Genomic DNA, 13264 nt, shown 5'->3' on the forward strand with positions numbered 1-13264 from the left:
CTTATATGTTCTTGTGAGAAAGGAGTGGAGCCAAGGAAGCAAAGGAAATGAGGGGTTCAACCCTGAGCCCAGAGAACTAGGCTGGCCCTGAAATGTGAACAGGTGAGAAATGAGGGGGTACAGCCAGAAGACAACCCCCTTGCATCCCCACCCCTCCCCTCAGATGGGGCGGCCCTGGCCATATCCATGGTCATTCCATCTCTAGGGGAAGGTACAGTGCCTGGGAGCAGGGGCTTGGTCTTAGCCAAGGTGGGGTCTCTTCCTCAGGACCCTGAATTTCTGGGAAAGTGAAAAGTTAATAAATTGGGGGGGAGGGGGCAGTTGCTGCTCAGTCATCCTTTGACTTCCCATGACCTAATCCAAGCCTCGGGGCAGGCCTTTAGCACCCTTGCCAAGCGGTCTACCAGCCTCACCCATATGGCCAGGCCTCTGCAGCAACCATCCAGGAGGAGAGGCTTCCTTGGGGCTGTCCTTTGGGGTCCCTCTCTTCCTCCAAGCCCCACCTTCTCCAGGATGCCCCCCACCCCAGTTGACACCTTCCCTCCCTCGAATTTACTTTCTGTGTTTATTCTGGGGATACTTTCAGAGGCCCCAGCACTTCCCCTGAGAGAACACAAGCTCTAGGGACCGTTTCTGACACTGTCTGGAGGGATTTCCCCACCTGCTGCCCTGTCAGTCTGGTGGGTCAAGGCTGGGTGACTTCCCTGGCTCTCCCCAGGTCTTGCAGACGCTGCCCAGTGCTCAGGCGGGCTCATGGCCCTGTAGTCTCGGCCACCCCTCACCAGCCCCCCAACACTGACCCAAGTGGCCAATGATGACAAGGACTCGGAGTTTGTTTCCTGGAATTATTATTATTGTGAAGTTAGGCACAGGATCTTCCAGTCACTCCCGCTTAGGACCATTTTTGGCCTGTGACATTCATGGGAGGACTGGGGAGGATGGGAAGGAAAAAGGGTTTGTCCCTGAGAACTGGACTGGGATGTGGGGGCGAGCAGAGGGGGGTAAGAGCCGCAGTGTCTGATCATGGCTTTGAAGGGACTGGGGCCATGGCTGCCTCGCCTAAGGCTAAAGGCGGGGGCAGCTGCTGAGAAGGGGCCTCGAGGTCCTCAGTCGGGCCCCCAGAGCTCTCTGGCTACTTGTTGGCCTCCTGGCTCACTCTCTCCACCTCCCGCATGAATCGCAGGCAAAGCTCTTCCTGCCAGGGCAGGGCCACACACTGGACTGCCACTGGCATCCCCACGCCATTCTTCAAGCCCTGGAGGTGAAGAAAAAGGGTGATACGTGGTGCCCCGGAGAGAACACTCGAGGGCCCCCCAACCCACCCCACCCCAGCTCCAACCTGCAAGACCCAACCCTCTCCAAGTCGGGATCTTGTCAGGTCTGGGGCCATGATGCTGCTGCTCCCAGAAAAGACTCATCTCGTCCTCCCCACCCCTCGGGTCCCTTAGGCTGAGAGCTAACAGGGACAGGGCAAGATCTAGACAACAGAGGTGACTTGCCTGGAGCCCCCCAGCCAGTGAGCCGTCCTGCCTCTCTCAGTGGGAAGCACTGAGGAGAAGAGCGGTATCATAGGGCCAGGAAGAGACTCGTGGCCTAGAAGGATCTGATGGGAATTCTGGCCGGAGCTCTCTGGGCCCATCGTGTCTCAGCAGGGAGTTCCGGGGCCCGAGGACACTCACCTTGTGGAGCTGCACGTCCCACATGTCCCCCAGGTAGCCTTTAAACTTCGGCAGTTCCTTCTCATCCTCTGGGGTCACCTTAGAGACGGGGACCGCGCCAGCAGGGAAATCCAGACAGTTATAGAGCATGGTGTAACTGACGGCTCCTGAAAGGGTGGGCAAGATCAACCAGGGAGCCCCCCCAAGATGGGGAGGATGGGGGGCCCCACTGCACCCAGACAGCCAGAATGGGACAAGGAGAGAAAAGCTGGGAGCACGGGCAGTTTTATCCTCTGGTCTCAGACTCCTGCTGAGAACAATCAGGGCCCCCCAAACCATCTGCTCTGGTTCCGAGTCTGATATGGTGGAGGGGGCTGGGCCAGGCCACGTCTCACCTGTAGCTTTGCCTGGGTAGTTGATGGTCAGGGCAGGGCTCAGCATGGGGGTCAGAAGCACATCCAAATTCTTCTCCTTCCACTGGGCAATGACTTTCTCACGGTATTTCTAGGGAGAGAAATGGGGATCAGGAGGCAGGAGGAGAAGCAGGCAGGACAGGGGACTTCAAGTTTCCAAAGCACTTTTCCCACAATCCCACAAAGTCAGTTTTCCAGATTCCCATTTAGTCTCAAAGAGAAGGGACTTGGTCAAAGTCATAGGGTTTGCTAGACTCAGGAGGCAAGGCACCCAGCTTCTCCCTTGTCACCCTGGAAACTTCAAACTTGGGGGATGGAGGAGGAATCTGGAAGCAGGAGGACTGGGGGCAGGCTGGCCAGGGAAGGGGGAGGAGGTAGTCAAGGGGAAAAAGCAGCACACGAGTAAGTCAGAAGCGAGAGTGGGGCAGCTCTGGCCCAGGCTGGCAGGGTGGAGAAGGGCCTTCGGCTGCCTTCCAGTCTGCCCCCCTCTTCTGTCCGAGGCCTCCTTCCAGAAGCCCTCCACTGCTCCAGACCCACAGAGGCTCCAGCCCGGATGCAGACCTCATCATCACGTGGGCACAGCCTCACTCCCAATCAGACCAGAGCTTTCCGGAAGGTAGCCAGCCCCATACTGGGCACTCCCAAACTGGGGAAAGTTGGCCAGGGCCAGATTCCTCTGTGGCTGGGACAGGCAGGGAGGGTTTGGGGTGGAGGAAAGAGGTTCCCACCACACAGGGGGAGCCCACCCAGAGCTCTGTCTCGCCCTGGGCCTCTCTAGGGGGCGAGAGACCCCCATCAGAGCATCCCAGCAAGGGGACAGGAAGGCTGAGCTGAATACAAAACTTGCCCATCTTGCCCAGTCTCAATCATCCCCTTAAGTCTTAGTGCCAAATGTTCCCCAAGTCAGTGTGAGGCTGTGGGACTTGGCTCTCCCTCGCCTGGTGACCCCATCTGGCCCTGCCTGCCGTGAGTGGCTTTGCTGAGGCCAGCCTGCTGCTCTTTGGACTATGCCCAGCATTGTGTCACACTGGGCCCCAGAGGTCGCCCAACTGATGGTGTGCCACTTGGCTCTCCCTCACCTCAATCTCGTGATGTATGTTCCAAAGCTCCCCAGCCGACCTGGAAGAAAAAGAAGAAAACCCACCCCCAAAAAGTGGCGCCCTATCCCCCCCACCCCCTCTGGGCCTGGGACCTCATCTGGCCAGTCAGCTAGACCAAACTGGACCCCTCCAGCCCTCCAACTCCTCCCGCAGGCCATCCTTCACCTGCCTCAGTTTACCACTCTCTTTTAGGGCCCTTGAAGGGCTTAGGTCTCCAGGGAGAAAGCACCTAAGACTTGGAGGCAAAAGGGAACCCTTCTTTTGGTCCCCGAGGACCATCCCAGAAACAACAGAGGGAAATCTGCAGCGTGGCCGATTCAGGCCATGTCCCAATAATGAAAGTGTCCCACAAGGTAACAAGCTGCCCCAGAGGAGGTGAGGGCCCCTCAAGGAGGAGGCTGGGAATGTTACGGTGAGATGTCTTTGGGACATGAGGACTCTGGGCCTTGATTACGAAATTCCGTGACTGCCTCTTCCATGACTTCTTCCAGGCCGGCATTTCATATGTGTGGACCCTGGAACACCCAGAGTCTCGAGGCTTTGACCCTCACTCTGCCTTCCAGAGGAGAAGGCTTTTGGCTGCCCAGCCCCTGGACTCAGGATGTGGGTAGGAACAAATAAAGCCTTAGCTGGCTCTGACCCACAGACTGACCCAGAGAGAGCGGGGCCCTGAAGCTCAGCTCCTGGGGCCTGGAAGGCCAAGGTGGCCGGACGACCCTGGGGAGCTGAGAAATGAGAGGGCTGGCCTTCTCTACCTCCCTGGGACCTTGGGGAGGCTCCTGCCCCACCTTTACTCTGTCATTCCTCCATACCTCTCCACACTCAGCTGCAGCCTTGGGGGTCCTGTCTCAGCCTGGCAGAGGCCCCCTCTCCCCCCCAATAAACTGTATAAGCACATCTCTGCCCTCCAGAGATAAAGTCTAATCTGGAATTTCCCAGTCTGACTAAACGGGCTCGGGCCACCAGAGGGCAGCCAAAGCCAGGCCTGGCCCAGGCTGATTGGCTCAAAGCAATGGCGACGTGCCCCTGGAAGGGGTGGCAGGGTCTGCCGAGGCCCCAGTGCCCTCCCCAAACTGCTGCCCCCATAGTGGGTGGGCCAGGACTTTTCAGAGCTGCCCAGACTCTGGTCACTCTGCAGTTTGCCAAGGTCTCAGAGGTCCAGTGGCTCAATCCTGGAAGGGGCTTTGTGGACACCTAGTCCAGCCTGCATGGGGACTCCCTCTATGGCACACGGGGACACGTGGTTGCCCAGAAGTTACAAAAACAAGGCCCCTGTTCGGAGGGGTCAGGAGGACTTGGGGTAAATTTCAAGGCTTTCCACAAACTTTAGGATTCTGCACATCTTGGAGTCACAAACCTTCAGAGAGCACTAGTCCAGCCAGAACCTAAACAAGAATTCCTTCTTGGACTTTCCAGCCCCTGCTTGGTATCTGCCATGACAGGCACCTCAGTACCTTTCTGGCTCTACTTCCCTAAAGGGGAGCTCCCAGGTGGGGATGAAGCTGAGCCCTGGCAGCCTCCTTACCGAGATTTCAAATTGCGCAAGAAGGTGGACAGTCTTGGAACCTGCAGTGGGAAAAACAAAGCATGCTTATAGCCCCGGCCACTGGCCCCAAGAGAAGCCCTTCCCGTTCCTCCCCACGAGGCAGGGCTCCCTCTGCAGGCTGGACCAAGGCAGGGGCCCAGAACTGGAACACAAGGGAGCAGGGGGCCCCCACACACACACACCCAGGAGGGAACAGAAGCAAGGCCTTGGGGACTGCAGCTCACCAAAGGCTGGAGGATCATGGACAACAGGCCTTTGAGCCAATTAGGCATTCTGAGGATGATGGTCAGGTTCCCCAGGCACGGGTCTGTAACATCACCTTTGCTGAAGGGGCAGAGAGGTGACAGGGCACATAAGGAGCCTTCCCAGGCTGGGGACCCCACTCCCTATGGCATACAGGTGGAAGGACTGCTCAGGGAGACATGAGAGCTTCTGGAAGCATCCGTCCGGAGACCCTTCAAGGCTAAGGATGGGAATTCAATGGACAGCTGCCCCCTCAGCCCTGGGGGAGACAGGGAGGGAACTCAGGACCAGGCACAGGGCCTTTGTGCTCCAGCTTCTGACCAGGCAAAGGAGGGAAGGAACTGGAAGCTCTTAAGTTACTTTAAAACTGACAAAGCACTTTAGGGACATCATCTCCAAGGAGTCTCATAACAGCCCTGAGGTCCCCATCTTCAGTTTCTCTATCTGTAAAATGGGTGCAGTAACAGCAGCCACCTTGCCAGACTGCAAGGAATGGAGGGGACACACCTGAAGTGTTTTGCTAACTTTATCAGAATCTGAACGGCTGGGACGAGGATGATGAAGCATATTTGCTGCGTGAGCCAGAAGAGGTCACAGCCGTCCCCGAACCCTACCCCTGCCCCGACCTGCACAGGAGGGAGGCGGCCTGAGCCAATACTCACAAGTTCTTCAGGTAAGCTGTGCCTCCATCGGTGAAAAGCTCACTGGCCATCAGGTTCTCTATGGCATCAGCGATGTTAGAGGGCAGGAACGGGATGAGCTAAAGAATGCACAAGAGGCAAAGCCGACCATGGCCAGGTCTGTGACGGCCGCCACCCAGGCCCTGCCTGTGACCCCACGTAGCCCCTACCAGACCGTCCCGGACTCCTGCACCCCAGGGCCCGGCTGCGCCGAGGCCCAAACAACAGGGCAGGCGTTGTCCCCAGGGGCTTCTGGGAAGTCAAAGTTAAGCCTGTCTCCAGTGAAGACCTCAGAAAACGTGCTTCCTCCCCTCCCTGCGCCAGTGCATCCCCCACTCCTATGCCAGCTAGGTTTAAAAAGTTTTTGTTACGCAGGAAGGCTGAGGAGGGAAATGATCTGAGTGATCTGTACAGAAACAGAGTATTTTGAAAAACACCAATTTACAAAATAAAAGCTCGTTACAATTCCAACCCCTTGTTTATAGGTAAGAAAAAGGAAGCATAAGGAGTAGATGGGAGAAAGGGAAATAAAAAGCACATATTGAGCATCTACTGTGTATCAGGTTCTGGGCTAAGAGCTTCAAAAATATTAACTCATGTGCGCTGGGAAGGGGCTCCCCAGCGAGACCCCAACACATAAAACCCATCAGTGAGTTTCCAGGGGGCTGCTGCTTCCCCACTGGCCCCGCTGACCAGGCCGGCCTCCTGTGGGCAGTGCCTTCTCCTAAAGGGGAGGAGGGGGGCTCTACAGACAGATTCTGGGCCAGGAAGCCTAGGAGTAGTCTATCAACTTGGGAATACGAGGGAGGCTGCCTTCGTGCTACAGAGAATGGAATTCTTCCTTCCACCTCCTTACCCCGTCTCCTGAGAGTCATAGCACCCAAGCGCTGGAGAGGGGCCAGGGCCTCCAGCCTAGTACTAGGAGGGCATAGGGCACGGCAGCAAGAGGGACCTCCCCCAAGCTCGAGACCCTTTACTGCTGGGAGCCTCGTGCCCCATAAACCACAAAGCTCGATAGAAACGTGATGTGCCTGCAATGGGCTGGGGCCGGGCATCTCCCCGGGGCTGGACTGGCAAGGGTGACATACCGTGTGGCCGGCGGCCTCCAGGAGCGCCTTGGTCTCCAGCACTGCCCGCTTCATGGAGGGACTGGGCATGGTGTACAAATCGGTCTCATAGTAGCCAATGCGCAGGGGCTCCGTGCTGGCATAGATCTAGGAGAAGGAAGAGTGCGTCCCCGGGCCCTCCCTGGGCCCTCCCACCTCCTTCCCAAGGCTCCACAGACATTGGACAAACCCCGGGGACCCAATGCTTCCTCCCGGTGATGCTTCAGAGCCCCAGGGGGCCGGGACCTGGAGGCATCTTATCTAGGGATCAGTATTCTCAGGGCTGAGGGGGCCCTCCCGGCAGCCCATTCCCCATGGCCCAGGCCGGGCCCTCACTCACAGACTCCCTGAAGGGTATCGGGGGCAGCAAGGGGTCCAGGAGGAACATATCCTCACATAGCAAGGCCCGCAAACACAAGGCAAGGCTGTCGACATCCCTGGCCATGGGCCCCACAGACGTGAGGACTAGGGAGAGAAGGCTCTGCGTCATGTGGCCGTTGGTGTGGCCCAACCCAGTCCCACCATCAGAGCCTCTGGCCAGGCAGAGTGGGATGTGAGGAGAGGGCAAGGGAAGGGGCTCTCAGAGTACGGGGCTATTCCCCTGTGATCCCACCGGCACCTCTGCCCACCCTGCCAGGTCCTTCCTTCTCTAGCATCCATCCCAAGCTGCAGCAGAGCAAGCAAAGAACTCTCCCTGCCTGCCTTGGGAGAGCTCTGGCCCAGCCCCTGCCCCCATACCCGAGCACTACCCACTGGGCTTCCCACCATTCCCCCTCCCCCCCCCCAGGCCTCACCTCCCAGCTGCCCACTGACACATTCCTTCAGTCCACGCTTGCTAGAAGGGAAGATGAGGAACAATGACACCTGCACGGCATGCCGGCTCTGTCCAAGGCCACAAAGAGCTTGGGGGGGGGGGGCTCATACAGAGCAGGGCATGAGGAGGTGGCAGCATGGGCATGGTGGGACCCCAGTCTCGAACCCCTGCTCCAGAAGAACCACTGAAGACTCAGCTTCAGGAGAGGAGGGGGAGGAGAGAGAACAAAAGAGGGAGGAGGGAGGGGAAATATGAAAGGGACAAGGAAGGGGAGAGGGACAGGGAAGGGGGAGGAGAGAGATAGGGAAGGGGAGGGGAAAGGAACAGGGAAGGGGGAGGGGAGAGGAAAGGAGGGAGGAGAAAGACAGGAAAGGGGGAGGAGGGAGGAGGGGGACAGCCAGAGAAAGGAAGATGAAAGGGGTTGGGCAGAGCCCCGCCTTGCAACCCACCCCAGTGACTGACCCTGTAGACCCTCCGGGGTCCCTGCCCGGCCAGGGCGCCTCCACAGGCCCCTCCCTGCGGGCCCCCTCCATACCTGATCCTGCCAGAAGTAGGCTTGAGGCCACAGATGCCACAGAAAGCCGCAGGGAATCGGATGCTGCCCCCGATATCGGTGCCCAGGCCCAAGATGGACCCGCCGCTCGCTATGAGGGCACCCTCCCCACCTGAAGACCCACCAGGGCTCTTGGCAGTGTTCAAAGGGTTCAGGGTACGACCAAATATGGGGTTGCTGCAGTCGTAGCTGTGGGGAGAAATCTGCTGCTGGGGCTCCGAAGGGGGTACCATCTGAGCAACCTCCCTGAGGCTGCCGGCGGCCCCTAGTCCTGGGGCTTCCCCTTCTCCATGGCTCACCCAGCTCCAGGGCCCTGGGCATACGCTCAGCCTCCTCCCCTACCCTCAGCCACCCCCACCCTGTCTCCTCCACCCCTCAGCCTCCTCCCCACCCCAGCCCAGCCCCCCCCACTGACCTGAACATGGACTGGGGCACATTGGTGTGCACAAAAGGAATAGCCCCCTGCTTCTTCAGCACCTGCACCACCACGCAGTCCTCCGTGGCTGGGAACCCAATGTTCCGGTACAGGCCCAGGGTAGAATCCTGGCCCTAGGGGCCGGGGAGAGATGGCATGTGGGGGGGCCCAGGACGGCTGCCATCCAGCCCAATGACCAAGTCCCCTCCGGGGACGGCCTCCACTCAATGCTTTCATTGGGAGGGCCCGGGGAGGAGGGGCGGGGGCGCACCTTGTATTGGAAACACTCCTTGAGGCTGATGGGGACCCCATAGAGCAGGCCGCCCGCCTCGGGCTGCTGGGCCACCTCTGCCAGCTGGGCCTTGCAGTCGTCCAGGTAGTTGGTCACGCAGTTGATCTCTCTGGTTACTGCCCAGGCCTGGTCAGGGCACGGGCACCAAATCAAGTCCTTGGCATGGGCCTGCCCCAGCACCCCCCCACCCCCTGCAACTTCAGAGCAGGAGTGACTCTGAGACCAGAAACCGCCCCATCGAGGGAAAAAGGGGGAAACAGGCTCCAGAAGGGGAGCGCACACCCCAAAGGTTTGCCTCTGAATCCCTCTGGGGAGCCCTTGAGGCTGGGGAGAGGGGATCCCCCAAATGGAGGAAGAAGAGCCCAAAGGCGGGGGAAGAAAGGGTGCCCTCATTTATAGTCCCAAGCACACTCAGTCACCGGCCAGCCAGGTGTGTCCTGAGCAGTGCCCAGGCGAGGAGCAGCCGGGGGGCTCCCCAGCTCAGGATTTGTGGTTTGAGGGTACCCCACCCTCCCCTCTGCCTCCGCCCCCCCCACCGTGCTCCCAGACGTCCGGGAGCCTCCCTGCAGACACCTGGGAGGCCCCACTGGGTGCGCCCGACCCCTGGGCGCCTCACCTTGCCCAAATAGCTGCAGAGGACGGCTTCTGGGGACAGCTCTCGGTTCTTGAGCTTCTGCACCAGCTGGGCCAGGGGCAGGCCCAGGATAGTCTTTTCGTCTAACCCTGAATTCTGAGAGCAGAGGGGGGGGATGGAGCTCAGCCCAGCTGGGCAGCCTGGCCCGCCCCACACCCACCAGGGAGGGGGGGGAACACGCCCACACATGGGCTCCCTGGGGGGGGGCAGCAATGCAGAGCAGGCCAGGGGGAGGGTCCTGGGGAAGGGGGGCACCCCAGATTCCCAGCGGGGCGCCTCTGACATCCCTGGGCCCCGGGGCCCCAGGCCAGCTCCCGCCACACCACGTGGGGTGTCTCTAGACGAGGCAGAGAACTTGGGTTTGAGTCCCGGCTCCAGCGCTCCCGGGGATCAGCACCATCCCTGAGCCGGGCCGTCAGATTTGGATACTTCAGGCGGTGGGGAACTCACCACCTGCCACCGGGAGCGCTCCGGCAGAGGGGAGCCTGCCTTGTGCCGGCCCTAGCCAGCTCTGTTCCTCCCCCTGAGGCGCTTCCCCTCTTGTCCCAGCCCTCAAAGAGTGAGCCGCTCCCCTCCCCCATCCGGGGCTCCCTCTGCCCGTCCCCACCTAAGTAAGCGGGAGATGCCCTGTCAGTGGGCATCAATGGAGGCCAAAGGTCAGAGGGCTGGGCGATGGGTGGGGCCCAGGAGAGGGCGGGGAGGGCGGAGGGGAGAGGGGGGTAGGGGGCGGCTTTGCTGCCTGCTCTGCCCAGGGTCACGGTCAAGGGCCCGCCCCGTCCCTGGGGAGGCTCACCTGGCGGCGGAGCGCTCGCACCGTCCGGCCCATGGCTTCCAGGGCCGCCTCCTGCTGGCGGCAGGCCTGGCGCCGCGCCCGCCGACGGTCCCGCACAGTCCAGCATCGCAGCGCTACGGCCGCCGCCACCAGGCAGCACGCCAGGGCTGCCCCCGCCAGCCCGGAACCCCCGAACAGCTGCTCCCGGGCCATGAGCACGTTCTGTGCGGCCACGCGGACGGACGCACGGACGAGCGGGAGGGACAGCAGCCGCAGCGCCCAAGTCGGGGAGGGAAAGTCGGTGGTTAAAGAGCGGCCCCGCCCCCGGCCCCGGGACCCGCCCCTTCCCCCTCGGGAGGCTGCTCGGCGGCGGCCAGGGTTGCCCCGACAACAGCTCGGAGGCGGGAGAAGGGAGCGCGCCCGCCGGGTCTGGAGGGAGCCCCGGCGAGGGGCACACGCTCCACCCGGCGCGGATACACACACGTGCGCGCACGCGCACTCAGGCTCGCGCCACGTGCAGGGGCCACAGCCAAGTTCCCCTCTTCACAGTCCCCAAGGCGCACATTCCCCGGATCCCTACCCCCCCTCACCCTCTTCTTCCCCCTCAATCCCCATTCATCCTTGGGATTCGCAATTCCCCTCCCCCCTCAATCGCCATCCAGCCACCCCGCCTAGAGTTTATACTTACGGTCCCCCTCCCCATTCACAGCCCCCCTTTTCCCACAGCGCCACCGCCCCCCCCAAGCTCTCACTCCCGGCCCTCGGGATTCACCCAACCCTTCCTCCACCCACACTCGCTGCAGCTCAGCCTCCGCCCCTTTTTTACACCACCCCTCCCCCACTGTCACCAAACCCCCCTCAGACGACCCAGGGCTCACCCCCCTCGTTCCTTCATCCTCCGGGTTCACTCACCACTCTCCCCTTACGCTCCGGCCCCCAGAAATCTCACCGCCTCCCCCACGACAGCCAGCACGCCTCACCCGCGCCAGGGTTCATGCGCCCCCTGTCCCCTCATGTCCTCTCCCGCACCGCAGCGGACCCCCTCCCTCACCATCCCTCCCCCGGGGTCCCTTCCTCACCATTGCGCCCCCCGAGGTCCACACGGGCCTCCAGGACTGTAGTTCGGGGCCTCCGCGCCACAACGAAGCTGCAGCCCTGATGCTGCCCGCCCGGGGTTTCCCAAGCTTCCAGTCCAGGGGCAGGAGCCAGCTTCCGGGCACACCCTGTCCCCCCCACGTGGTGCCTTGGCGCTCTTTGGCGCCCTCCTTGGTCCCGCTGAGGGAGGGGCTTCCACTTGGGTCTTCTAGAAGCTTCCATTTAATGAAACAGTAGACTAGGGCTGGCAGGAATACCACTATCTTACAGTGAGAGAAACTGAGCCCCGGGAAGGGGGGGAGGTGGCGTGTGAATCTGGCTCCCTCCGGCGGATCTGGGCCCTCATTTCCTCTCGCCTGGAGAGCTCCGGCCCGCTGCGCCCCCATTGCCTCCCAAAGGAGCTTCCTGAGGCCCAGCCCCCCACGGGTGCATGGTTGTCCTCCATTCGAGCTCCCGCCATGACCCGAGGGCCGAACGTTCCAGGACCCCCGGAGCAGGAGCCCCCGGGGGCACAGATCGGGCCAGCGAGGGCCCCGGGGTCCTGGCGCAGAGTCACGGAGCCGATCAAACGGACGCTGGGAGCGGGGGTGGGGCTGAGAAAGGGGCCCTTGTGTCTGGGCTCTGACTGGTCCTCCCGCCCTAACGCGGGCTCCCTAAGCTGCCCCACAGGCGCCCTGGCCCGGGCCGGTGACCATTTCAGCCCAGAGGACGCTGGGCCCCAGCTTCCCTCCCGCCCCCTCGTCCCCAAGGCCTTGCCCCCCCCCCCAAGCCAGAGGTTGGGTCCCCGGCCAGGGCCCGGCTTTCCCGGGGGCCCTCGTTCTTCCATCAGAGCCGCCTCCCCCGCGCCTCCCCGCGGGTCAGTGGCCGAAGGCGCCTCCCTGCCCGGCTCGCTTCCCATCCACCCGGGAGGCACCGGAGGCGGCAAGCTCAGAAGAACGGAGTCCACCGCCTGGAACCTGCAACGGCGCCACAAAACGCGGGGGAGGGAGGGGGGCTGCCTCTCACACTCCTGCACCCTGCCCTGGCCCAGCGGGTCAGCCAGCGTCACCAAGCCCTTAGCGAGGCCGGTTTGGGATCCCAAACCCCGACCCGCGCTCCCTCCTCGGTGGGCCGCAGCCGGCTCATGGGGGGGCTGCCCCCCAAGGCTCTCCCCTCCTGGTACAGCACAGGTTTAACTTTCATCTCAATCCCACCCCCGGCGGCCTCTTCACTTGATTCGGACGGACCGCCGGGTTCAGGCCAGGCAGGACTTGGTCCCCCAGAGCCTTCCAGTTCCTGGTGAAAGCCTCACCACGCTGCTCCCCCAGCCCCCGCATCCGCACCAAACCCCGCATTTGTGCCTTAACATCCCCGCCTTCGTGGCAGCCCGTTACCTCTCCGGGGACTCCGGCCCAAGGGGCCCTTGTCCCAAGGGTCTCCCCACCCCCATCTTGCCTTCCCGCTCCTGCCGAGGAGACTTCTCGGCCGGCTCTGACCGTGTCTTCCCTTTAAATCCCTTATTCCCCCAAGACCAAACCAGAGAGCCCGGGTCAGCATGTTTCCCCCGGCCCGAGCCGCCTCCCCTCCCCCGCTCCTGGCTCCTCCATCCCAGCCTTCTCCCGGGACACAGCTCTAGCATCACATTCCCCGGGAGCCGCCCCAGATTTCCCCGCGCCAGCGCCTCGGGCCTCAAGCCCTCATGGAGCATCTCGGTGTGCGGCCAGGCCTCTCGCTGCCTTACATGTAATTGTTTTGTGCGCCTTGGAATGTGTTCTCCTTATATTGAGGTGGAGTTAAAAGTATATCTGTCCTGCGTGGACGTCCCCTCCCCCAACTGAGTGCATTCCATTCCCTTGAGGAGAGCGTTTCACTCTTTGTCTTTGGAGCTCAGTGCCCCCTACAGCAGGCACTTCATAAGTGCTTCTTGGCCGGTTGATTTCCACAGTTCCTTATTACTCCACCCC

At 61.6% G+C, this 13264-nt stretch overlaps 1 protein-coding gene across 1 annotated transcript; it reads right to left on the reverse strand.

Annotated features, from left to right (window-relative positions):
• Positions 1–831: 831 nt before the first annotated feature.
• On the reverse strand, positions 832–11415 carry LOC141541695 (fatty-acid amide hydrolase 1-like). The gene is made up of 16 exons (XM_074266040.1): positions 11306–11415; positions 10248–10448; positions 9437–9550; positions 8800–8946; positions 8529–8662; positions 8096–8302; positions 7541–7581; positions 7087–7211; positions 6729–6854; positions 5623–5720; positions 4942–5041; positions 4697–4737; positions 3151–3190; positions 2054–2162; positions 1680–1825; positions 832–1255 (listed from the first exon to the last, which is right to left on the reverse strand). Exons 1-16 carry the CDS (start codon positions 11306–11308, stop codon positions 1133–1135), a joined length of 1755 nt encoding a protein of 584 aa, XP_074122141.1. The 5' UTR covers positions 11309–11415; the 3' UTR covers positions 832–1132.
• Between the last annotated feature and the right edge of the window lie 1849 nt (positions 11416–13264).

Source organism: Sminthopsis crassicaudata, chromosome 4 (genome assembly GCF_048593235.1).
Source record: "Sminthopsis crassicaudata isolate SCR6 chromosome 4, ASM4859323v1, whole genome shotgun sequence".
Taxonomy (NCBI): Eukaryota; Metazoa; Chordata; class Mammalia; order Dasyuromorphia; family Dasyuridae; genus Sminthopsis; species Sminthopsis crassicaudata.